The sequence below is a fragment of the Lithobates pipiens genome, unplaced genomic scaffold (genome assembly GCF_037356315.1).
Source record: "Lithobates pipiens isolate NorthernLeopardFrog02 unplaced genomic scaffold, aLitPip1_a1.2 Scaffold_16, whole genome shotgun sequence".
Classification (NCBI taxonomy): domain Eukaryota; kingdom Metazoa; phylum Chordata; class Amphibia; order Anura; family Ranidae; genus Lithobates; species Lithobates pipiens.
This window is the reverse complement of record NW_027507748.1, coordinates 337493440-337520970: the sequence shown is the minus strand read 5'-3', so window position 1 is coordinate 337520970 and position 27531 is coordinate 337493440. Positions and strand designations below refer to the sequence as shown.

General features: G+C 44.7%; 1 protein-coding gene across 2 annotated transcripts in view; it reads right to left on the bottom strand.

Moving 5' to 3' along the window:
* Positions 1-449: 449 nt before the first annotated feature.
* Positions 450-27531, bottom strand: part of RSPO1 (R-spondin 1) — a 206654-nt gene continuing 179572 nt past the window's right edge. The window contains exon 6 of one of the 2 annotated variants that reach the window (XM_077481802.1): positions 450-1489. In XM_077481802.1, the coding sequence (XP_077337928.1) occupies positions 1344-1489 (146 nt within the window). In that variant the 3' untranslated portion in view covers positions 450-1343. The remainder of the gene's footprint in view (positions 1490-27531) is intronic. The other variant, XM_077481803.1, reaches the window with a different exon arrangement.

Genomic DNA, 27531 nt, shown 5'->3' with positions numbered 1-27531 from the left:
TTGTAGCAAGAAAATGATCTGCCTTGGAATATAAGCATTTAAGATGAGAGGATGTACTTAGGCAGGTTCTGCTGGCTATTTTGGAAAAAGGTGTATTTGGGTAAGATGCTTAACCTCTTTGAGGTTGAATATACATTGTATAGGAATCAATCTAATGTGATTATGTGAATATACAATCTTAGTATAATCACCTTTATAATTTACCTTACCTTTACATTATATTTTTTTTTTTTTCATTCAACTAGCAGGTTGAGTGAAAAAAAAAAAAAAAAATGGAAAGATTCCCCCATCAACACACTCGGTGCTGATCCTTTCTGTCGTGCTTTGTATTCTGTTGGCAGGGAGCCTTCCACTTTGCCATTTAGATTTTTTTGTCTCTCATATGGTAGTCATCATATGTTATAATTTATTAGCTTTTTTTTTATAACAATAAAACACTTACAAATCCATCGGAAAATAAAACTTCTTTAGTTCATTATAACTCTCCTGTTGTCAGTGATACATCATTTTATTGCCCTCCTTTATAAGCTTCTTCATTTTCTTACATTTTAAAATAGTTTTTTTTAAGTAGTTTTATGGTGATGACACCAACATGTTTTCACAAAAATTGAACATATACTCTCCAAAGATTAAGTCATACATACATCTGAAAACACAGACTTAGAGGAAGAGGGGGACAATAGGAGTTCTCTAGGCGAAAACGAAAACCCACATTTCGTTAGCATTCCTAAAAAACGTTTCCAGCCTTTGTAACTTCTACTGAAGTTGAAATATGCTCAGCATCACCTCAAAGGTGTCCACGCTGGGTATAGCTACAATACCATGCTTATTCTTTATTGTTCATGAAGTGCCTTTGTTTTCCATGGCTTCACTACATTAGAAGTCTTATGCAAGATAGTTCCAACTTCATGACATTATAAACTTTTGTTTAACCAATAAGAGTTTTGCATTCACTGATTGTGTAGGTGTTTAAGTTGTAGCAGTGCTCCAGTTAAAAAGCATCTTACATACATAGCAGCATTAATCTCTTGTTGTGGCTTTTCCTAATGTGCCAGTTACTTTGCTGGAATAAAAGGAGTGATGGCCATTGAAGACACTCACTATTATTTCTTTATCTTCTTTTCAGTTTCTTTCTTGTTATGTCCTTCATTCACCATGGCTTCACTGCATTAGAAGTACTAGGTGAAATAGACTCATCTTGACTGCAGTATTAACTCATTTTAATATCTAGGAGTTTTGCATTTGCCAATTGTGTAGGTGCTTAAGTTGTAGCAGTGCTCCAGTTCGAGCAAGCATCTAACATACATAGCAGCATTAATCTTTTGCTGTGGTGGTTCATAGAGCTACTTTGCTGGGAGAGAAGGTGTGATGGGCATGGAAGTTACTCGTTGTTGGTTTTTCCTTTTTTTGTTTCCACTTTCCTCCTTGTTTCGATTCCTGTTCTTTTTTTCTTTTCCTTGGTTTTCCTTCTTGGGTTTTCCTGTAGCTACTGAAAAAAGTAAGGGGTGATATATTAAAGTTGAAGAACAGAAACAATGTATGCATTAGAACTTGTATATGTAAAGATACATGTGCATAGTCATAATATGAAATTAAAACCGAACTGTAAAACTGTACTATAACCATATAAATTAGCATTTTGTCTAAAGGCGCTTACAACCTAAAAAAAAAAGGGTTCTCGTATATATATATATATATATATATATATATATATATATATATATATATATATATATATACACACACACACACACAATATCTCACAAAAGTGAGTACACCCCCCACATTTTTGTAAATATTTGATGATATATTTTCATGTAACAACACTGAAGAAATGACAATTTGCTACAATGTAAATTAGAGAGTGTACATCTTGTATAATAGTGTACATTTGCCCCTCAAAATAACTCAACACAAAGCCATTACTGTCTAAACCACTGGCAACAAAAATGAGTATACCCCTAAGTGAAAATGTCCAAATTAGGCCCAATTAGCCATTTTCCCTCCCTAATGTCATGTGACTTGTTAGTGTTACAAGGTCTTAGGTGTGATTGGGGAGCAGATGTGTTAAATTTGGTGTTATCATTCTCACTCTCTCATACTGGTCACTGGAAGTTCAACATGGTGCTTCATGACAAAGAACTCTCTGAGGATCTGAAAAAAAGAATTGTTGCTCTACATAAAGATGGCCTAGGTTATAAGAAGACATCAACACCCTGAAAGTGAGCTCTAGCACAGTAGCCAAGACCATACAGAGGTTTAACAGGACAGTTTCCACTCAGAACAGATCTCACCATGGTCGACCAAAGAAGTTGAGTGCATGTGTTCTACGTCATATTCAGAGGTTGTCTTTGGGAAATAGACATATGAGTGCTGCCAGCATTGCTGCAGAGGTTGAAGGTGTGGGGGGTCAGCCTGCATAAAATTGGTCTGCATGGCTTTCATCCCAGAAGGAAGCCTCTTCTAAAGATGATGCACAAGAAAGCCTGCAAACGGTTTGCTAAAGACAAGCAGACTAAGGACATGGATTACTGGAATCATGTCCTGTCCTCTAATGATACCAAGATAAACTTATTTGGTTGAGATGGTGTCAAGCGTGTGTGTGGCAGCAACCAGGTGAGGAGTACAAAGACAAGTGTGTCTCTACAGTCAAGCATGGTGGTTGGGGTGTCATGGTCTGGGGCTGCATGAGTGCTGTTGGCACTGGAAAGCTACAGTTCATTGAGGGAACCATGAATGCCAAGATGTACTGTGACATACTGAACCAGAACATGATCCTCTACCATTGGAGACTGGGCCACAGGGCAGTATTCCAACATGATAAATATTCCAAACACACCTCCAAGACGACCACTGCCTTTCTAAAGAAGCTGAGGGTAAAGGTGATGGATTTGCCAAGCATGTCTCCAGACCTAAACCCTATTGAGCATCTGTGGGGCATCCTCAAATGGAAGGTGGAGGAGCGCAAGGTCTCTAACATCCACCAGCTCTGTGATGTTGTCATGGAGGAGTGGAAGAGGACTCCATGGCAACCTGTGAACTCTGGTGAACTCCATGCCCAAGGGGGTTAAGGCAGTGCTGGAAAATAATGGTGGCCACACAAAATTTTTAACACTTTGGGCTAAATTTGGACATTTTCACTTAGGGGCATACTAACTTTTGTTGCCAGCGGTTTAGACATTAATGGCTGTGTGTTGAGTTATTTTGAAGAGACAGCAAATTTACACTGTTATACAAGCTCTACTCTCACTACTTTACATTGTAGCAAATTGTAATTTCTTAATTGTTGTCACATGAAAAGATATAATAAAATATCTACAAAAATGTGAGTAGTGTACTTGCTTTTGTGAGATGCTGTATATATACAATATCTGACAAAAGTGAGTACACCCCTCACATTTTTGTAAATATTTTATTATATCTTTTCATATCTTTGCTACAATGTAAAGTAGTGAGTGTACAGCTTGTATAACAGTGTAGATTTGCTGTCCCCTCAAAATAACTCAATACACAGCCATTAATGTCTAAACCGCTGGCAACAAAAGTGAGTACACCCCTAAGTGAAAATGTCCAAATTGGGCCCAAAGTGTCAATATTTTGTGTGGCCACCATTATTTTCGAGCAGTACCATAACCCTCTTGGGCATGGAGTTCACCAGAGCTTCACAGGTTGCCACTGGAGTCCTCTTCCACTCCTCCATGACGACATCACAAAGCTGGTGGATGTTAGAGACCTTGAGCTCCTCCACCTTCCGTTTGAGGATGCCCCACAGATGCTCAATAAGGTTTAGGTCTGGAGACATGCATGGCCAGTCCATCACCTTTACCCTCAGCTTCTTTAGCAAGGCGGTGGTCATCATGTAGGTGTGTTTGGGGTCATTATCATGTTGGAATACTGCCCAGACTCCAAAAAGAGGGAATCATGCTCTGCTTCAGTATGTTACAGTACATGTTGGCATTCCTGGTTCCTTCAATGAACTGTAGCTCCCCAGTGTCTGCAGCGCTCATACAGCTCCAGACCATGACACCCCCACCACCATGTTTGACTGTAGGCAAGACACAATTCTCTTTGTACTGCTGACCTGGTTGCCGCCACACACTCTTGACACCATCTGAACCAAATAAGTTTATTGTGGTCCCATCAGACCACAGGACATGGTTCCAGTAATCCATGTCCTTAGTCTGCTTGTCTTCAGCAAACTGTTTGTGGGCTTTCTTGTGCATCATCTTTAGAAAAGGCTTCCTTCTGGGACTACAGCCATGCAGACCAATTTGATGCAGTGTGCAGCGTATGGTCTGAGCACTGACAGGCTGACCCACCAAACCCTTCAACCTCTGAAGCAATGCTGGCAGCACTCATATATCTATTTCACAAAGACAACCTCAAGGATATGACGCTGAGCATGTGCACTCAACTTCTTTGGTCTATCAAGGTGAGGCCTGTTCTTTTTTTTTTCTTATTCTTTATTTATATCCAATTTTTTTCATTACAAGATAAAAACATGTATGAAAAGGAGAGAGAACATGTTTATACAAATACGTTATATACCACACCAAAAAGGTTAATAGTTTAGACCTACACCATCGTAATCTTAAGTACCCCTCTACTCTCCCCCCCCCCCCCTTACCCCCCCCCCTTTCCTTGTAGCATAGCTGATGGGTTACCTCTTAGTGACCGTTGTATCTAATCGGGTGTTGATTTCTTCTAAAGTTTATTGTGTAATTTCCTCCACATATCTCCAGGACAATTTAAATTCTTCCCACGAAGCCCATTTGTTTGAGCCTCCCTCTTCTACTATTAGGTCAGCGTCCCCTTCGTTATGATTTTCTATTCTTTGTATTTCATTTATGCGGAAAATCCAATCCGATATTTTAGGGCTCTCCTTTTCTCTCCATTTTTTTGGAATTAAGGTTTTGGCGGTGTCTAGCAGGATTGGAATTAATGAGGTTTTATATTGCTTTATGGGTTCGTCTGTCCCATGAAATAGGACAGTCCACGGATCTTCTCTTATTTCCTTTTTAGTTACAACTTTGATTATCTCTAAGATTTTTCTCCAATATATTTTAATAATGGGGCAGTCCCACCAAATGTGGGCCATAGTCCCAATTTTTTTACACCCGCGCCAGCAATCCGCAGATTGCTCTAGTCCATATTTGGCCATTTTGTCGGGTGTCACATACCCCCTTGCAAGGCACTTGTAGTTCGTTTCTATCAGTTTATTATCTACTACCCCCGAGTGAATTAGTTTAAAAATCTTATTACGAGTTTGTGTGCTACATTGTGACCCCAACTCTGTTTCCCACTTTTGGATGTATGGCGGGTCCTCCAATTCGTCACCCTCTGAGAGAATCTTGTATAAATGCGTTATGTTTTTTTTTGATTTTTCTCTCAGGCATAGCCGCTCCAAGGGTCTCAGTTCCTCTTCACTGCGAATTGGCTGAGGTAAGTTTGAAATGAAGTGGCTTAGTTGGAGGAACCGCCACCCATCAATCTTCATTAGATCTGTGTCCAGACATAGTGCTTGAAATGACGCTATTTTACCATTAACTAGTATATCTTTTAATTGTGCGGTGTCTTTCCTTATCCAATTGCCCCCCACCTCCTGTTTGCCCGGTGGGAAATAATCATTTTCTTTAAGAAAAATCAGGGGTGAATTGAATCCCCACTTATTTTGTGAATGTGTTCGGTCCCATATCTTTAAAGCTAGACGTGTTATTTCGTGTGCGTGTGGTCCAATGGACCTAAACTGTGGAGGATTCCATATCGTGCGTCCTAAAAGTGCTTGACTCATTGTGTTCTCTACACTCACCCACCTCTTTTCATTTGCCTCTTTCGCCCATTCAACTACTCGAGACAGAACCACTGCGTTGTAGTATCTTTTTAGATCCGGGACAGCCAATCCCCCTTGTCTTTTCCCCCTGCTTATCACCCCCATAGCAATTCTCGGTTTTTTATGTTGCCATATATACTTCGAAATTAAATTTTTCATTAATCTAAAATAGGCCGAAGAGAGCGGAATGGGCAGCATTTGAAACTTATATATAATCTTCGGGATCAGTATCATTTTAACTGCATTGATACGCCCTAACCAAGAGAGGGGGCATGTTGAAATTTTTTTTATTTCTCTTTTGATTTCATCTAGTAAGGGGATGTAATTATTCGTAAATATTTTCCTTGTGGTGTCCGACAGATAGATTCCCAAGTATCTGATCTCCTTGCGCCAGGGGAAACGGAATTCTGCCCGAAGCTTCTCCTCTTCCTGGATACTGATATTGACATTCATAACTTCGGACTTGCCGAGGTTTATTTTCAAATTCGATATTTTGCCGAATTTTTCCAACACCCTCAGCAAGTTCGGGATCGTAATCCTAGGCTTAGTGATAAAGAATAGCACGTCATCCGCATAAGCGGCTAATTTATGTTCATCCCCTCCCAGCTTGATCCCCGTTATGTCCTGATTTTTTCGGATATGAGTCAATAACGGCTCCAGGGATAAAGCAAATAGGAGTGGGGACAGTGGGCACCCCTGTCTGGTACCGTTTCCCATTTGGAATTGAGAGGAGGATTCTCCATTAATTTTGACAGAGGCCTGCGGATGGTTATAGAGGACCTGGATCCATTGGATCATTCTCGGGCCTATACCCATAACTTCTAACGTTTCTATCATAAGTCCCCAGTCTACCCTGTCAAATGCTTTCTCTGCATCTATAGACAGGAATAGAGCTGGGGACCCACTATTTTTTAGGGCCTGGAGGAGGAGTAAAGCCCTCACCCCATTGTCCCTGCCTTCTCTCTCGGGTATAAATCCGACCTGATCTGGGTGCACTAGTTCGCTCATCTTATTCTTCAGCCTAGATGCCAGTATTTTGGCGAATAGTTTTGTGTCCGCATTCAATAATGCGATTGGCCTATAGCTTGAGCAAAGTAAATGATCCTTCCCTTCCTTCGGTATTACCGTGATTGAGGCCCGTAGCGCTTCCGCTTTCATATCGTATTTTGTGCCGAGCCCGTTCATATAGTTACATAGTCTTGGGACTAAGATTTCCTTAAATTTTTTATAGTAAATAATCGTGAACCCGTCCGGCCCGGGGCTTTTGCCCAATTCCGTCTCCTTTAATGCTCTATAGATTTCCTCTTCAGTAATAGGTCTATCTATAATGTTTCTTTCGCTCTCTTGTAATTGGGGTAAGTTGGTATCATGCAAAAATTCTTTGATAATTTCCTTATCCCCTTTAACACTCCTCCCTTTTTGGCCTACATTATATAGGGTATTATAGTATTGTCTAAATCCCTCTGCAATTTCCTTAGTGGTATGGACCATCTTCCTGTTCTTATCCTGGATTTTATCAATAAAGTTAGTCCCCCTCCTCCCTTTTAACTGTCTCGCTAGATATTTGCCAGTTTTATTTTTCCCATAGTGTCTCTCTCTAATTCTCCCCTCATGTGACCTCCTTGCTTCCTGATCCATAAGGTCTTTAAGTTCCTCCCTTTTATTAATCAAATGGTGAAAAAGTTCCTGCTGTTGGACCTTTTGTTTTTTGTGTTCTTGTTCTAATCTATGGACTTCTTTAATCAAATTCTCCCTTCTCTGTATTTTAACTTTTTTTTTATTTGCGCCAATGGAGATGAGGATACCCCTAATATATGCTTTATGTCCTTCCCATAGGGAGGCACCCGAAGTGTCCCCTGTATCGTTCGTCGAGAAATAGAAATCTAATTCTTTCCAGATTATCTCGAAGGTGTCATTGTCCTGTACAAGATTTTCATTTAATCGCCAAGTAAAGGGTTGTCTGTATAGCCCAGGTATCCTCATCTTCATTGTCACGGGAGAATGATCTGACAGGGAGACTATTCCTATCCCTGTCTCAACGACATCCTCTAACAACCTATGGTCCACCAGTATGTAATCCAATCTGGAATACGTCCCGTGCACTGGGGAATAGAAAGAAAAGTCCTTCGTTTTTTCATGTTGTGTCCGCCATGCGTCCACCATTTGATGTTGTTTCAAACGATGTTTAAATATTTTCAGAGTCCTCTCGTTCGTCCCCCTTGCGCGGGACGTACTATCCATGGCGGGATCCATACAGAAATTAAAATCCCCTGCTAGGATAACATCGCCGGATTTAAATTCTGCTAATCTTCGCAGGATCAGTTTCATATATCCTAAGGGATTATTATTTGGACAATATACATTAGCAAGGGTAAACACCCTGTTTCCTAGCTCTCCCTTGAGGAACAGGTATCGGCCCTCGGGGTCAGTCAGTCTATCGAATAGAATAAATCGTGTATGTTTCTCGAATCCAATTGCCACACCCTTAGCCCTCCTAATTGGAGAATCTCCGTAAAACCAGGTCGGGAAGCTGTCTGAATATAACTTAACATTCGAATCCAGGGAGAGGTGGGTCTCCTGCAAGAATACCACTTCAGCTCTGCATTGATGTAATTCCTTTAGAAGTTTATACCTTTTGTTTGGGGCATTTAATCCTTTTACGTTGTAGGATATAAAATTTACCTCAGTCATCCTGTACTGGCTACTGGCATGCTTAATCTGTACCTATTTATCCAACCCGAGATTTTCATGTCTCTTTCGGTCCCCCACGCTACAAGGTAATTCTCCTCCCACCCCTCCCCCCACCCCCCCCACCCCTCCCCCCACCCCCCCCATCCCTTCACCCACCCCCCACCCCCGCCCCTGGCCCTGTCCTGGCCTATACTTGACATTGGGTGGCACAACTCCCCTCTGCAAGTAATACCTTCCAGGGTGTGACTCCACCTGCGGTCCTCCACTTCAACATCCCCTGTCCCCCCATCCCTAGGGGTGGAGAGACACCGTCTCCAGACAAGGAGTGGTGGAGCCCGGATCCGCCCTACCTATCCATCCTCCCATCCAGCCCACCCCCGCACCCCCCCCCCCGATCCCCCCCCCACCCCCTCCCCAAACAAACCAAACGGAAAAAAGAACAAAAACTACCAGAGACAGACCGAATAACCAAAGGGCCCACGCAATAAGCGCTGTCAACCCCCTCCTCCCCTCCTTCTCGGGGGATCTTAAGGGGTGGAATTCCCAAGTTATTACAAAAGTCCTCGAGTTCATCTAGGAACTTTAACTTGAAAGTCCTTCCCTCTCTCTGGACAATCAGAGCTGTCGGAAACCCCCAACTGTATCTTATATTGGAACTTCTCAGTTGTTCCAGTAAGGGTTTAAGTTGTCTTCTCCGAGCCAAGGTCCCTGGGGAAAGATCTGCGAAGATTTGTAGAGTTGTCCCTTCGTATTGTAATGAGGACGATCCTCTTAGTTTACTCCAGATCTTGGTTTTGTCTTCATAAAGATGAAATTTTACGATCACATCTCGAGGTACCTCTACCCCCAGTCCTGGAGGTTTCCTCACTCTATGGACACGATCTATCTTTAATTCTTCACCTTCCACTCTTCCTAGTAAAGGGTGGAATAGCTTCCGCATCTTTACACCAAGATCTTCTCCTTGTTGTTCAGGTAGGGCTCTAATCCTCAGGTTCTGTCGTCTGCTCTGGTTTTCCTGTTCCTCCAGTCTGTATAAGATGTCCCTGTGAGCCTCTTGCATTTTTCTAGATTGCGCTTTTAAGTCTAGTATTTCTTGAGCCTGTTTGCCCATTAGATCCTCCGTTTCTTCTATCCTCCTTAACAGGTGACCCATATCCGCCCTAACGGTTAAGATCTCTGACTTAATTATATTTTCCAGTTTCAAGAACATTTCTTGTATTTCGCCTTTGGTAGGTATTTGGGAGATATCTGTCTGCTCTCTATTTTTACCTTCCAGGTCTGACTCTGTATCTTCGCCAGAGGAATCGCCCTGGATCCCAGTTGCTTTTCCCGCTTCCTTCCTCCTCTCTCGCTTGCCGAATTGTTTTTTTTTCCAGGCCTGGACTTTTTTGGCTTGTCTCTTTAAGATATTTCTGGATCGAGCTTGTATTTAGGCTCTCTTTAGGGGTATTAGAGTCATTAACTTTTGGGTTTCTACCCCTCATGTTGTCCCTCCTTGGCTTTCTCCTCCCCAGGGTTCCCTTTCGTTTGGAGACACCTTGGAAAAAGACTACTGAGTTGCAGAGAAAAAACACAAAAAAGGGGTACAGAGAATAGTAAAAATAAGATAATTAAATCCTTTCCTTTGAGCTGGCTATTGGCCTATCTATGAGGCGGCAAGCTTCCTCACAGATAATCAGCCCATGGAGCTCTCTGATCACGATAAGCGGAGGGGAGATCTACTGCGCCCCTCCTTGGGCCACAGGATGGGCCAGACTATCTCCTTTAACTGTCCAAGTCTTTGAGCGGTAGGGGACAAAAGGGGAAAAAAACAAAAAGAAAAGATAATACCCAACGAGCCACAAGAGGTCCCCTTTTTTCCCTTTACACTTTGCACTTTACACTCAGGTGTATTCTCCCCAAAGGGAAAAAAAACACGGATTGAAAGTGTGCTTTTCGATACTGAGGGATTACTAGACGCTATATTTGAGATCTTCCTGCAATAGGGGAGTCCTAATGCGGCTCTCAGACTTAGTCGTCCCCAGCTTCTCCACTCATTCAAAGCGGGGGCATATGATCTGGCCCGTAGCGGCCTTACGCACAGAGGGGGGCCCTTAAACTGGGCAGTCTTTAGTTTAGGTCAGCTCAAGCCAGGGCAGCAAGGAAGGGACGAAGGGAAGAAAAAAAGCCCCTCCAGTCAAAAGTATATCAGAGTCCAATGCTGTGCTTTTCAAGGCTTAAATAACGTGTAAAACTTGCCAAATATGATCAGTTGTCCAGGGCTGTACTTTTCAAGGCAAAGAGTAGCATATAAAAATTAATATGTGTATTCAAAGAGCTGCAATTCAGAGGATCAGAGTGATATTAAATCCATCTACTTGCTCCTTAGTTACTCCTACTCAATGCTTAACTGGGAAAGATATAACAGTCCAGGAAAAAAGCAGTTTGGATGGGTCTGACCTGTTTGTAGTCTTCTTCGTATTTTGGCTCTTCAGCTCACAGGGGCTGTACTCGCTCCACAGCGTCTGGTGGGATAGTGTGGTGGGGGGGGTAGAGCCGAGGGCTCCGCTCGCTCCAGCGAGGTCCTCCGTGCCGTCTACCGGTGTCCCTCCGGATCACGCTGGGAGTGCTCTCTGGTCCATGCAAGCGGGCGTTCGAGTGCGGGTGCTAGGGCGGGAGCGGGAATCATTTGGGAGCGCCGCGCTCTCTCACTGCGCTCAGCTCCGGATGATACGGCGAATCCTCCTCCATCCCTCCGCGTGGAAGCCGCGGCTAGGCCCCTCCCCTCTCACGTACGCCACATGACGTCCAGCCGCGAGAATACCTGTAACATTAAAGGTTACTGAGAACCACTGATTGAGAACCGTGAGGCCTGTTCTGATTGGAACCTGTCCTGGTAAACTGCTGTATGGTCTTGGCCACTGTGCTGCAGCTCAGTTTCAGGGTCTTGGCAATCTTCTTATAGCCTAGGCCATCTTTATGTAGAACAACAATTTTTTTTTCAGTTCCTCATAGAGTTCTTAGCATTGAGGTGCCATGTTTAACTTCCAGTGAACAGTGTGAGAGAGTGATAACACCAAATTTAACACACCTGCTCCCCATTCATGCCTGAGACCTTGTAACGCTAATGAGGCACATGAGGGAAAATGGCTAATTGGGCCCAATTTGTACATTTTCACTTAGAGTGTACTTACTTTTGTAGCCAGTGGTTTAGACATTAATGGCTGTGTGTTGAGTTATTTTGAGGGGACAGCAAATTGACACTGTTATACAAGCTGTACACTCATTACTTTACATTGTAGCAAAGTGTCATTTCTTTAGTGTTGTCGCATTAAAAGATATCATCAAATATTTACAAAAATGTGAGGGGTGTACTCACTTTTGTGAGATATAGTGTATATATATATATATATATATTACAAAATGTTGAAAGGGCACTGTCTTTATATTTAACAGTTAGCAATGCATGGCATTTACAGTGATGGCGCTAAATGTGCAAAAACTACATCTAAAGATATTCCTACTCTTCTTTTTGCTACCAAGCATGGGTCTTAAATGATTTTCATTCTGGCTTTATTTAATTGTGTTCGTGATCGCTGACCTTACCACATTAAATTACAGTAACTCAGAATGTAAATCCAGCCAAAGCCATTGCATGAGTTCTATTCTCCTTTTTACACAGAGCATTCTACTTGGTAAATTATATCTGTATCATACCAGAGTCTTACGGGAAACATTTCCCTTCAGTTCCTTAAATGGCAGTGGCTCAGGGGCCCTATGGGTATTCAATTGCATAACAGTTCTAATATTTATGTCCCATGTAAGTGGATGTAGTTAAGAAAGCTCTTTTTTATACCTTTCATGAAACAGACCCAGCAAATTCTAGTTTATGTAACACCTTGCTTGCTGGGAAGTTTCCATTTATGTGTTTATAAAGGAGAACTCTTTCCAGCACACTGACAGATTGCCATTGTTTAGCCTAAAAAAAAAAACTTCAGATCTGTGCTTCCCAATAAAAACTCATCTTTTTTGTTTTCCATGGGGGTTTGAATAAAGTGACTCTATTGCTAGATTTAAAAAAAACTTTAAATAAATGACTTTACACAAATAAAACATTGTAAAATTAACCAGCTGTCAAGCTTCACTTTTGTCAAAAGATAATATTGCCGGAGAATAATTTGTATTTACTATATTTCAGGGTGTGTCGGGTGCCTGGTAGTGATGGCCGAACGGTTCGCCCGGCGGTCGTTTCGCGGCGAATTTCCGACATTCGCGGTCCGCACGTTCGAACGCCTTTTTCCGTCGTTCGCCGCGGCGGACTTACGTGTTTAATGTATACAAGAACTTTAACCTTTGGTGACACGTTTATCATGTGATACAGGACAGCCAATTGAGACATGACAGCACATGGACACTTGTACATTCCCCCTAACCTATAAATACACCCGATCCGGTGGCCATTTTACATTCTTTCTTCTGTTACGATAGGGACAGGTTCCTGTGTGGAGTAGGGAGAGATAAACCACTAGCTATTTGGTACACAAAAGTTCTTTTCAGGACTGGTATAGGTGTTAGGTGTTGATAGGTTTGCTGTGCTGCTGATTCTTGCAGCAGCCTGAGTGTCTTTTGTTAGTTTAGAGAAAGGGAAAGGACGGTGTATGCTACAGGGACAGCCAGATTAGTCTTTCATCATCATCATCATCATCATCATCATTAGCTGTTACTATCAAGGTCCACAAAAGAGCTGTTCCAGTAACCACTAATCGTTCTCTTTTTTTGCCAATTTGTATAGGGACAGGAAGGAAGCAGTGTTGTCAGGCAGTGAGGGTAATTTTAAAGACTTGCTGTTATTATTAGTTCCACAAAGGTTCTTTTCAGGACTGGTATCAGTGGTACAGTAATAGGCTTGTACATGTATAATATTCTTTCTTCCAAATATAGAAAGGATATTATACTTGACTGCTGCCCTTCTGCTGCAGTCTGCTAAACATTCACAACTCACTTGTTCCACAAAAGTTCTTATAAGGACTGGTAACTTGGTATAGGGTGCTACGGTACATAGGCTTGAGTGCGGTACAGTCTGCTGTTCTGTAAGGACCGCTATCGGTCCACAATAGATAGGGTTGACGTGCACCACTGCTGACCGCTGCCCTATACTGCAGCAGTCCTTCAGCGGTATAGGGACTGACGTACAGTCTGCTAAACACTAATACACAACCTGCTTGGTCCACAAAAGTTCTTATAAGGACTGGTAACTTGGTATAGGGTGCTACGGTACATAGGCTTGAGTGCGGTACAGTCTGCTGTTCTGTAAGGACTGCTATAGGTCCACAATAGATAGGGTTGACGTGCACCACTGCTGACCGCTCACCTATACTGCAGCAGTCCTTCAGCGGTATAGGGACTGACGTACAGTCTGCTAATCACTAACACACAACCTGCTTGTTCCACAAAAGTTCTTATAAGGACTGGTAACTTGGTATAGGGTGCTACGGTACATAGGCTTGAGTGCGGTACAGTCTGCTGTTCTGTAAGGACCGCTATCGGTCCACAATAGATAGGGTTGACGTGCACCACTGCTGACCGCTGCCCTATACTGCAGCAGTCCTTCAGCGGTATAGGGACTGACGTACAGTCTGCTAATCACTAACACACAACCTGCTTGTTCCACAAAAGTTCTTATAAGGACTGGTAACTTGGTATAGGGTGCTACGGTACATAGGTTTGAGTGCGGTACAGTCTGCTGTTCTGTAAGGACCGCTATCGGTCCACAATAGATAGGGTTGACGTGCACCACTGCTGACCGCTCACCTATACTGCAGCAGTCCTTCAGCGGTATAGGGACTGACGTACAGTCTGCTAATCACTAACACACAACCTGCTTGTTCCACAAAAGTTCTTATAAGGACTGGTAACTTGGTATAGGGTGCTACGGTACATAGGCTTGAGTGCGGTACAGTCTGCTGTTCTGTAAGGACCGCTATCGGTCCACAATAGATAGGGTTGACGTGCACCACTGCTGACCGCTGCCCTATACTGCAGCAGTCCTTCAGCGGTATAGGGACTGACGTACAGTCTGCTAATCACTAACACACAACCTGCTTGTTCCACAAAAGTTCTTATAAGGACTGGTAACTTGGTATAGGGTGCTACGGTACATAGGCTTGAGTGCGGTACAGTCTGCTGTTCTGTAAGGACCGCTATAGGTCCACAATAGATAGGGTTGACGTGCACCACTGCTGACCGCTCACCTATACTGCAGCAGTCCTTCAGCGGTATAGGGACTGACGTACAGTCTGCTAATCACTAACACACAACCTGCTTGTTCCACAAAAGTTCTTATAAGGACTGGTAACTTGGTATAGGGTGCTACGGTACATAGGCTTGAGTGCGGTACAGTCTGCTGTTCTGTAAGGACCGCTATCGGTCCACAATAGATAGGGTTGACGTGCACCACTGCTGACCGCTGCCCTATACTGCAGCAGTCCTTCAGCGGTATAGGGACTGACGTACAGTCTGCTAATCACTAACACACAACCTGCTTGTTCCACAAAAGTTCTTATAAGGACTGGTAACTTGGTATAGGGTGCTACGGTACATAGGCTTGAGTGCGGTACAGTCTGCTGTTCTGTAAGGACCGCTATCGGTCCACAATAGATAGGGTTGACGTGCACCACTGCTGACCGCTGCCCTATACTGCAGCAGTCCTTCAGCGGTATAGGGACTGACGTACAGTCTGCTAAACACTAATACACAACCTGCTTGGTCCACAAAAGTTCTTATAAGGACTGGTAACTTGGTATAGGGTGCTACGGTACATAGGCTTGAGTGCGGTACAGTCTGCTGTTCTGTAAGGACCGCTATCGGTCCACAATAGATAGGGTTGACGTGCACCACTGCTGACCGCTGCCCTATACTGCAGCAGTCCTTCAGCGGTATAGGGACTGACGTACAGTCTGCTAAACACTAATACACAACCTGCTTGGTCCACAAAAGTTCTTATAAGGACTGGTAACTTGGTATAGGGTGCTACGGTACATAGGCTTGAGTGCGGTACAGTCTGCTGTTCTGTAAGGACCGCTATCGGTCCACAATAGATAGGGTTGACGTGCACCACTGCTGACCGCTGCCCTATACTGCAGCAGTCCTTCAGCGGTATAGGGACTGACGTACAGTCTGCTAAACACTAATACACAACCTGCTTGGTCCACAAAAGTTCTTATAAGGACTGGTAACTTGGTATAGGGTGCTACGGTACATAGGCTTGAGTGCGGTACAGTCTGCTGTTCTGTAAGGACCGCTATAGGTCCACAATAGATAGGGTTGACGTGCACCACTGCTGACCGCTCACCTATACTGCAGCAGTCCTTCAGCGGTATAGGGACTAAGAGTTTTGTCACAGGGTCATTTAAAAAATGACATGCAGAGGAAGAGGCAGGCCCTTCCGCAGGGGTGGTAGGGGTAGGGCAGGAGCAACAGGCTTGAGCCAAAGTGGGAAGTTGCAGAAGGTGCGTTCAATTACTTTAAAGGATGCACCAGACTTGGTTGAGTGGCTCGCTCAGCCTTACTCTTCTGCACCCTCCTCATCCTCTCGATCTGCACCCTCTTCTTCACTCTCTGCTATGTGCACCCCCAAAGACACTACCACCAACAACACGACCACCACCACCACCACCACATACCTTCCGCTTGAGTCACTGGAATTATTTTCCGATCCATATCAAGAGGACATTTCTGATGCGCAGCCACTCTTGGTATTGGATCAGGAAGAGGAGGTAGCAACAAGCGCTACTCAGCAGTCTGACGCCAGTACCCAGATCAGCCCAAGGAGGAGGTTGGTCCCCGGTGTTGCTGCCTACTCCGAGATCTCTACTTATAGCGGTGGGGAAGGTGACGTTGATGATGACGTGTCTAGTGATGTCACGTGGGTGCCCACAAGAGAGGAAGAGGAGGGGAGTTCAGAGGGAGATATGGACCAGCAGATAGGGAGGAGAAGCAGCAATGACTTACATTGCACAGCAGGGACAAAGCAGACTGCAAATGTATCAGGAGCGAGTCATCGACCATGTACGGTCACATCTGGCGCTCCCAGGACACCGGCACATGGCTCCGCAGTGTGGGCTTTTTTTAACGTGTCCGCTGCTGACAATAGCGTTGCCATCTGCAATCTTTGCAGTCAACGCGTTAGTCGCGGTAAGCCCAATACTCACCTAGGGACGACCGCCTTAAGAAGGCACATGAGCAGCCATCACCGAGCCCAGTGGGAGCAACGGAACACACAAAGCCACACTGCAGGCTCTCACCGTCCAGCCTCGTCTTCTACTTCTCCTTCTCCTCTCTCCTCACAATTGTCCTCCACTCCACCTTCCATCACGCCAAGCTCACATTTTTCTGCAAAAAGGCAGGCTTCCGTGGGCCTAATGTTTGAGCGTAAAAAAATGATGATGCCGGATAACCCTCTTGCCCAACGGTTGGCGGCTGGCTTGTCAGAACTCATAGCCCGCCAACTACTGCCATATAAACTGGTGGACTCGGAGGCCTTTCGCAAATTTGTGGCCATTGGAACACCACAATGGAAGGTCCCAGGAAGGAAGTATTTCTCAGAGAAGGGCATCCCAGAGCTATATGGCCATGTTCAGCGGCAAGTGAATGTATCTCTGGCACACAGTGTCGGTGCCAAGATACATCTGACCACAGACACGTGGTCTAGCAAACACGGGCAGGGAAGGTATATCAGTTTTACTGCCCACTGGGTGAACCTTCTGACGGCCGTCAAGCATGTAACCCGTGGCACCCGTGTAGATTTGGTTTTACCGCCACGGATTGCATGCAGGCCTGACTCTTCTTCTCCTCCTCCTACTCCATCCTCCTCCCTCTCCTCCTCAGCTGCCTCCTCCTTTTCCGCTGCTAGCGTCTCTTCCACTGCACCGCCCAAGCTCCCCAGAACCTATTCCACATGCCAGGTGAGACGTTGCCATGCCGTGCTGCGTCTGTTGTGCCTGGAAGCAAAGAGCCACACTGGCCCGGCACTCCTTTCAGCTTTGCGTTCACAGGCAGATGAGTGGCTAACACCGCTCAATTTGACAGTTGGTAAAGTGGTGTGTGACAACGGTGCCAATCTGCTTAGCGCATTGAAACAGGGCAAAATCACGCACGTGCCGTGCATGGCACACGTCTTAAACTTGGTCGTGCAGCGATTCCTTGTCAAATACCCTGGGGTCCAGGACATCTTGCGGCAGGCAAGGAAAATCTCGGCCCATTTCAGAAGATCTTACACGGCCATGGCTCGCCTTGCTGACATTCAGCGGCGACACCATCTGCCGGTCAGACGTCTTATTTGCGATTGCCCGACGCGATGGAACTCAACCTTCTATATGCTTGATAGGCTGCTCCAGCAGAAACGTGCAGTTAACGTCTACCTGTATGAACTCTGCGAAAGAAACGGTTCTGGGGAGCTGGGTTTTTTTTCACCGCGCCAGTGGCTGCTCATGCGCGACACATGCAGACTTCTGCGGCCATTTGAGGAGATCACCAAACTGGTCAGTCGCAGCCATGGCGCCATCAGTGACATGGTACCTTATGCCTTCTTTCTGGAGCGTGCATTGCGTCGTGTCATTGATCAGGCTGTGGAGGAGCAGGAGCGGGAAGATGAGGAAGTCGCAATGCTGGATGAATTCCCAGGGGGGGCTACTCTATCTGAGACAAGTCAACAACAGGAGTCTGATGAGGAGTCAGAGGAGGATGGTGCCGGGGCGGATGAGCAGGAGCAAGAAGAGCATGCTTTAAACCTTTCTGGGATCCCTGTTGTGCGTGGATGGGGAGAGGAGAATGAAGAGGACGACATTATCCTGGATGATGAGCAGGAGCCAGGCCACCACACCGCTTCCACTTTAGTGCAAATGGGGGCCTTCATGCTCCAGTGTTTTAATAGGGACCCCCGTATAAAAAGCATGAGGGTCAAGGACCAGTACTGGGTGGCAACGTACTTAGACCCCCGGTACAAACACAAAATGGCGGAAATGTTACCGCCGTCGCAGAGGGCTGTCAGAATGCAGCACTTCCAGGCCTTGCTTCGAGAAATGCTGCATTCTGCTTTTGCGTGCGCTGGCAGAGGAGCAATTCCCACTCCCAGAGAAGGATTTGCGGGTACCAATCCAACAGCGCCTGCAAGAAGAGGCCGGTTTGAAGATGTGTTGGTGACTTCGGATATGAGGTCATTCTTTCAGCCGACCCATCGACAGGTGTCATCCGGATCCAGCATCAGGGAACGCCTAGACCGTCAGGTGTCCGACTACATTGGGTTAACGGCCGATGTGGACGCTCTGAGGAGTGATGAACCCCTAGACTACTGGGTGGGCAGGCTTGACCTCTGGCCAGAGCTTGCCCAATTTGCAATCGAACTGTTGGCTTGCCCCTCATCCAGTGTCCTGTCCGAAAGGACGTTCAGCGCAGCAGGGGGGATTGTGACCGATAAGCGTACTCGCCTAGCTCACCACAGTGTTAACTACCTCACATTTCTAAAAATGAATGAGGCATGGATCTCGGAGGAATTCAACACATGTGACCAGTAGACCATGTATATGTCTATAAACTATTTTTTTAATCAAGCACACAGACCTTCTTAATTCATTTGGCTCACTTCCTTGACCCAAAAAAGCACACCGTACTATATGCCCCTACCCTCCTCTTTGAAGAGGTTGAGCGGTGTCATATTTCTACTGGGGCTGCTTATGATATCCCTGTGCTGTGCTGACTTCCTCCTGGGGGTTCTTATTATGAAGGGATCACACTATCCCTGTGCTGTGCTGACTTCCTCCTGGGGGTTCTTATTATGAGGGGATCACACCATCCCTGTGCTGTGCTGACTTCCTCCTGGGGCTGCTTACGGTGCTGCTGTCAGTGCTGTATGTCACGGTGCTGCTGTCAGCGCTGTATGTCACGGTGCTGCTGTCAGCGCTGTATGTCACGGTGCTGCTGTCAGCGCTGTATGTCACGGTGCTGCTGTCAGCGCTGTATGTCACGGTGCTGCTGTCAGCGCTGTATGTCACGGTGCTGCTGTCAGCGCTGTATGTCACGGTGCTGCTGTCAGCGCTGTATGTCACGGTGCTGCTGTCAGCGCTGTATGTCACGGTGCTGCTGTCAGCGCTGTATGTCACGGTGCTGCTGTCAGCGCTGTATGTCACGGTGCTGCTGTCAGCGCTGTATGTCACGGTGCTGCTGTCAGTGCTCTGTATTACGGTGCTGCTGTCAGATGCCTCTATCACGGTGCATGTGTCATTCCGGTATGTCACGCTGCTGGTGATCATCTCCTGCACCCTCTTCTTTGCCTACCCTGGTCCCTGACCTTCCCTCTCCTCCATTGCCTTCATTAGCTCCATAGTCCTGAATTGTTAGAACAATTTCCCAAATAAAATAAAAATGCTTGTAGTTATCGATCCCAAATTCACCTCATACATGTATTATGTCATTGTCCAGATGGTGGGACTACGTTTTACCCCCTAATAATTACCACGTGGCCGCAAATTCGACATGAAGGTTTGCAAAGTTCGCCTCCCATTGAAGTCAATGGGGCCCGCGGCGAACGTTCTGTTTCGCGAACGTTTGGGTCCGTTCGCATTTCGCGTTCGCGAAACGTCCCGTCGGAAGTTCGTCCATCACTAGTGCCTGGTCCCCTAAGCTGTTCTTCCTTCCACCCCTCCTACATCATAACTGTGTCATGTAGTGAAGCAGAGGCTAGGAAGATCAGGTCAAAGATCACTGGAGTTCTAGGAATCCAACACACCTAAAAGTGTTTCAGATGTTGACAATTCTTCAGCAAGCTTAGCTCTTCAAGAGAATGAAGATCATCAGCATGGATGGCATTGTTCTGTACCCATGGGACAAATTACATGTAGCACTTTGTCTCATGTACCTAGGTGTTTCAGCCTGCCCCCCCAATGTTCCTCACATGATAAATCAGACAACAGCTAGAAAGGAGATAGATCCATTGAACCTGCAGCTTGCCATAGCTCAGGGCATAACAGTCCCTTATCTCTCTACATTCCTCTTGACAATGCTTGCCTCAAGAAACTGCTCTGAGCCAAGAGAAATTTTAGTTATGATGGATCCATCACTTTACAAGCTGTTGTCAGATTCCCTATGCAGGGAAAGGGGTAGGTGGGACTTCATAAGAAGACTACATGTACTTTGTCTAATATCAGTCACCTAAGTGCCAGTTTTCACATTGATTTATATTTCTATAGACCTTGGAGTGCACATCTTTGTATTATGCCCATGCAGCACTCTCTTTTGTGTTAGATACTTCCATTGATCTGCCACTTACTGCCAAGAGGGCATTTCAGTAGATCTACAGTATATTTAAAATTGTACTCATTTTAAACATCCTAACATGTGCAACTGGGAGTAGAACATTACAGTTTTCTGCAATGCTAATAGAACTGCTGACTAGAGTTCTCCTTTAGAAATGCATTTAAATGGGTTCAGAATTTCAGAAGAAGCATAACTATAGCTATACTGATTCTTCACAGACCGTGGGTGTTGAGAAGGAGCAGGCACATCATAGATTTGTTTCTGCAGTTTTTCTCCCTCTGTTGATGTTTTGCAGCACTAAAACTTGAGGTTTTGTTTTGGAGATAGCATCCGGGGGTCCAGCCAAGTTTGTACAGGAAGAATGTAAGCTGGCCCCTTTTTAATTAATGCCCTTTTAACAAATGATACGTATCAGACTAAACCAGAGTCTAGAAGTTCACTCCAGAGAAATTCCTGAAGAAGAAAGTCCACTTTCACAAACTAAGCCACTAAGACGCCTGTGGCACAGTCTGAATTCATATGATCCTACAAAGCAGAAGAGAGACAGCTGCAGGCACCACACTTTTATCATCACTGTTGGCCCTTACAAAATTGTATGGTAGTCTAACACATCTTTGCAGTAAAACTTTTATTACCATTACGTATTTTGAATAAGGTTTGCTACAACAAATCTCACAGCCAATGTAAAATTCTCTGCTAACTTTGCTGTCTGGAGTATTCCCAAGTTTCAGTGGCTATGTTTCTAAATTATCCAAACATAAGGGGGTGGGGGGGGGGGGGGTAGGAATAAGAAAACTAAAGTGTTTTTTTATTTCTAATCTGGGAAAAGGTAACAGTTTTTTTACTGGAAAGAATTTACATTCCTAATTGTAAACAGAGATCAAATTGTATGAGCCATAGATGTTAATAATTATCTATTTTATGCTTACTAACATTTTTAACTGAACAGACGACATCTGAGATTTGAGTAAAAAAGCTTTGCCATCTGTTCCAAGAACATTTTCCAAAGTCCAAACACATTTCCTCAAAATTTTACATAAAAGTACATTCTACCCACTTCAGTTTTTCCTACATGCACTGCTGCAGTGCACCAGTCCAGGAACAGGATGGGAGGTGTGAAAGTTGTGGAAAGACTCTATTCCAGTAACACAATCCAATCCTTGGGGTCAGAAAGTCTTTGCAGGTGTCAGTTCCTTGATTTGTATCACTACAGATGTGAATTGCTGTGAAAAGGCCAGGGCAGAGATCTTAAAACAGCATTATATCTGAAAGACAGATGGTGTCGAAGGCCTGCACTTGTCAATGATGGTTCTTCCAGTTTGACATACTGTAAGCTGCTTCTTTCCTGCCTCTTGGGAACAAGTTTTCCTCTCTCTCTAAAATATTCACTTCACTGTCCTCCATATATTTTTTCTTTTCCTTAAAGTGTAGGAAGACTGTAGAATGTACCCTCCTAATTTGAGACATGCCAAAACTTTTCTCCCCCCCATATTCTCATATGTAACAGGGATGGAGGCTATTGATTTTTGAACTGGCAGTGTTCTCCTGCCATCCATGTGTGATACATTGCTATGACATGTTATCTCACGCACTATTTGCGTGGCACTAAATTGTTGGTAAGTTATGGTTGCCTATATCCTGGGCTGTTCTATGTCTCATGCCCAGGAGCTGTGATGCACTCTGTGTGCCCTCCCTTTCCCTCTCCTGCCGCCCCTTTTTGGGCGGAGAGGCTTAGGGGGATTGGGCAGGTTCCCTCAATGTATCGGTGTCACATACAGTGTCTGCTGCGTGACCTCAATTCTGGGCGTCATGGTGGCAGCACAAGTTCTTCCATTGCAGCAGGAACAGCTTGGGCACATAGGTGTCAGTTACGGCAGTGATTACCACCACAAATCAGTGGCCCATCCCCACATATGACCCTGGTGGTGGCCACATACTTGTTGGGGCTCATATATAGCATCTCCCCAGACACAGTTCTCCCTACTACACACTTGGATAGGCTGTACTTCACAGGAACTCCTTGCTCTTATGCACACATCCCAGGTAATTACCATGATCCCTTCACAATGCCTTTTTCAATTAGTGATTTTTTTCTTACTATGTCTTAATGCCTTTAAACTGGTGATGGTTTGTGCATATTTCTCTCCTTATTCTTGTCTCCCTGGTTTTGTGTTTCTCTACCATAACTTTCCTTCGCACCTGGATTCTTTGTTACTATGGTCCTATTTAACTATTTATTTTCAATTCACTATATTTGAATATTATATCATTCATGGATATTATTTATTTTTAACATAGACCTGTTGAATATTCTCATTCCTGCTCACCTTCCCACACTATGAGGATTGGTGATCTGTGTTCTGGGGACCTTGTGTGTGTGCCCCACTGGTGCGCAGCCTTAGACTACCTCAGCTCCCTGGAGAGACAAACCTCTCTGGCCCTGATTCCATACTCGCCTTACATCAATGTACTTCATTTCATGTAAGTACCCAGGATTGGCAAATTGCCTGTTCCTGTTTTTTCCAGTGCGATATAAAGGCCCATACACACGATTGGACTTTTTGACAACAATGGTCCGACGGCCCTGTTTTATTGGACAATCCGACCGTTTGTATGCTCCATTGGACAATTGTTTTCGGTTTTTCAATGGACAAATGTTTGCTGTGCATGCTCTCAAACTTTCTGGCAACAAATGTCTGATGGAGGATAATCTGATCGTGTGTACACAAGTCCATAGGACTAAAGTCCAAAGTACAAAAACGCATGCTCAGAACCAATACTAAAGATCAGACAACAATAGCAGAAGTTGCAAAAAGGGTAGCGGTAAAGAGCTGAAAAAACACATGATTTGGTGAAAGTTGGCTGAAAATGTTCTGCCGTGTGTATGCAGAATAAATTCACGGCCAAGCCCTTTGGCCCAAAATCCACGGAAAAGTCAGATGGAAGTCTGATTGTGTGTATGAGGCTTTAGAGAAGAATCAATCCTTAACTAACTTAAGAGTCCTATCTGGACCCAGGTGCCCATGGTCGTCATGATGACCTGTTAATACTTTTCTGGGAGAAACAGTTGTTTAACACCATCTGGTTCTTCTGCGGTTCCTTTCCTGTAGATCAGAGATACCGTCTTCCAGTCACATTCGCTTCCACTCTTTGTTGACCACTTTTGGGCCATCCACAGAACTTTTCAACAACATCTAAGGCTCTCGAGCTACCAGTGCTTTCTTAACCAGGCTGCCCAATGGATCCTCCCACTGATCCCTCCTCATGTCCTCCTTGATCAACTGAGGCAGTTCTTGACTATGTACTTGCATCAGATCACAATAGTACTGCGGGGGTGACTCCCACAGCTTCAGCTTCTGCTGCCCCCTTGTGACAATGCTCTACTGCTTAAAACACAGCATGAACTCCTTCAGGGGAGAGATGAACCCAGTTCCTATTATTGTCACTGGGGATATGCGGTCTTTGAGACAGAGCATCTGCATCCGGGTTCCCTGCACCTGGTCTTTACTTCAGGCTGAAATGAAACTCCAATAGAGCCGCCAACCATCGATGGCCAGTAGCATCTAGTTTGGTAGTAGACAGCAAGTAAGTTAGGGGATCATTGTCAGTTTTTACCACAAAAGTGGCCTTATACAGATAGTCTTGTAGTTTATCCACTACAGACCATCTGAGAGCCAGAAACTCCAACTTGTACACTGGATAATTCTTCTCAGAGGGAGTGAGGCTTTTACTCTCATATGGAACCGGGCAAAGTTTTCCTTCTGCCTTCTGATCCTTCTGCCTCCTGATAGACTCCTCCTAACACATCTCGACTGGCATCCACGTGCAACTAAAAAGACTTGGAAGGATCAGCATAGGCCAAGACAGGAGCTTCAGTGAGGCTCTCCTTTAAGCGCCAAAAAGCATTTTCATATCTCGTAGTCCACTGATTATGAATGGGCTCCCACAGCCTTCTTGATCCCAGCTGCTTGGACTCCCTTGAATGTGACTTCTTCATTTACTTCCTTTACTTCCTTCTGCAACAACTCATTGAGAGGCTTTGCAATCTGAGGAAAGTTTTTCACGAACCTTCTGTAGTTAGAGCAGAATCCTAAGAAGGATCTCAGCTCTGCAACAGTCCTAGGTCGAGGCCAGGAGGTAACAGCTTTCAATTTTTGTGGGTCAGTTGCTACTCTGTGGAGACTACATGCCCTAAATAGGTGACTGAGGTCTGGTAGAATTGGCACTCCTTCACTGACAGTTTCAGCCCTCTGGAAGTCTGGAAGTCTTTCTCAAGTCTGGCCTCATGCTCTTCTAGTGTTTTCCCAAACACAATTATATAATCTAGATACACAAGCACCTCTATCAGATTCATGTCATCCACAGTGTTTTCCATCAACCTCTGAAAGGTGGTGGAGGCTCCTGCCAGCCCTTGTGGCATGCGATCAAACTCAAAGAACCTCAATGGGCTAATAAACACTGTCTTATCGTCCGTAAGGTCACTCAGAGAGATCCGCTGAGCTCTCTCTCTAAAAGGCTTGCCCTCACTCTCTCGGATTGATGTAACTATGGTGGTTATTTACGAAAGGTAAATCCACTTTGCACTGCAAGCGCACTTGAAAATGAACTGAAAGTGCACTTGGAAGTGCAGTCGCTCTAAATCTAAGGGGTAAATCTGAAATGAATGGAGGCTCTGCTGATTTTATCATCCAATCATGTGCAAGCTAAAATGCTGTTTTTATTTTCTTTGCATGCCCCCCTCGGATCTACGATGACTTTACTTTCAAGTGCACTTGCAGTGCAAAGTAGATTTTCCTTTAGTAAATAAACCCCTTTGAGTTACTTCTCAAAATTCCACCAAAATTTCATCACATAATCTACCAATAAAGATTGGGGACTCTGCCTTAGAATTTTAAAGATGTGGCATAAATTGACAACAAGATGTGTTAATATTCAGTCTATCTCTGTTTTATACTTCCAGCCTGCTCATGTATAAATGTTGCATAATCAAGTGAACACGAGCCAGAGTGTGGGATGGTTTGTGTGCTGCAATCTGTTTTCTCTAAATGCATATTACGTAATTTGTGCAGTAACAGTTAAAGCTCTTTAAGGTGGGTGGACAGTTGTAAGGGTAGTCACTAATGCTACAGTGATATACAGAGATCTAATATTTTTAAGGAGGAAGATCAACATTGGTAGCCCTTTTGCTTCCTATAGATTTCCATGTAATTCAAAAATGAAAATGGTGTCATGAACAGCTGGGTGCTGTTGATGGTCTCTAAATTTCAATGATGACAATAATGTCTGTAAGGCTGGTCTCCCCAGTCATTAGCTCTGAACATCAATGAGCCTTTTAACCACTTCTCGCCCAGCCTATAGCAGAATGACGGCCAGGCGGTGGTTCTGTTATCCTGACTGGGCATCATATGATGTTCAGCAGGATAACATGCCAGCACTTGCCCACAGGGGCGCGCAGTGTTTCTCAGTCTGACACACTGCATCTCTGATCATGGTATGGAGCCTCTGACGGAGGCTCCTTACCATGTGATCAGCTGTTACCAATCACATCTGATCATCGTGTGAACCAGGAAGTGCCGGTAAAAGGCATTCCTCGGTTTGCGCTGACAGGAAGAGCCGATCGGCAGCTCTCCCTGTCAGAGGGGGGGTCTGTGCTGATAATCAGCACAGATTATCAGCACAGCCCCCATAAGATGTGCCGATCAGCTTCCAATCAGTGCCCGCCAGCTGCCAATTAGTGCCCCATCAATAACGACTATCAGTGCCAAAGAAAGTGCCAATCAGTGCCCACCACAGTGCCAATCAGTGCCCATCACAGTGCCAATCAGTGCCCAGCAGTAACACCTGTCAGTACCTCATCAGTACCTCATCATCAGTGCTGCCCATCAGTACCGCCTATCAGTGCCAATCAGTGCCAACTGTCAGTGACCATCACAGCCACCTGTCAGTGCCCATCACAGCTGCCTGTCAGTGCCAATCAGTGCCACCTATCAGTTCCCATCAGTGTCACCTATCAGTGCTGCCTATCAGTGCCCATCAGTGCTGCATATCAGTGCTACCTATTGGTGCCCATTAGTGCTGCATATCAGTGCCCATAAATTTTACATATCAGTGCCTCCTCATCAGTGCTCATCAGTGCCACCTTATCAGTGGCAACCCATCAGTGCCCATCAGTGCTGCCTTATCAGTGCCAGCTCATAAGTGCCCATCAGGGCTGCCTCATCAGTGCCTGTCAGTGAAGGAGAAAACTAAATTTTAAAACCCGAAACAAAGACTTTTTTTTTTCAAAAATGTCAGTCTTTTTTAGTTTGTTTAGCAAAAAATAAAACCCCCAGAGGTAATCAAATACCAACAAAAGAAAGCTTGGAAGATTTCTTTTTCTTTTTCTGGTGACAACTCCAAATTTTGTATTTTCTCTCACTTTTACTCCCAGTGACCGTGGTCACCAGGACTAATACAGACACTAAATCTTTATAATGGAGACACAGACAGCAATAAAAATGGTTCCACCCCTTCAACACCCTGCTCAAAACTAAAGTTTGAAAACACCTTGATGGGTCTTCCATATTTTTTTGTTCTGTTATTTGACCACCACACTGCTTTTTGTCTTAGGACATTACAAAATCCGCCCTTACTAAACAGCTATCCATTATGATAACTGTTGCTTGCAGTTTATGCAGTGTTTGATTTTCTGCCTATGTGCTTTTTGATAGGAAACGTTAATG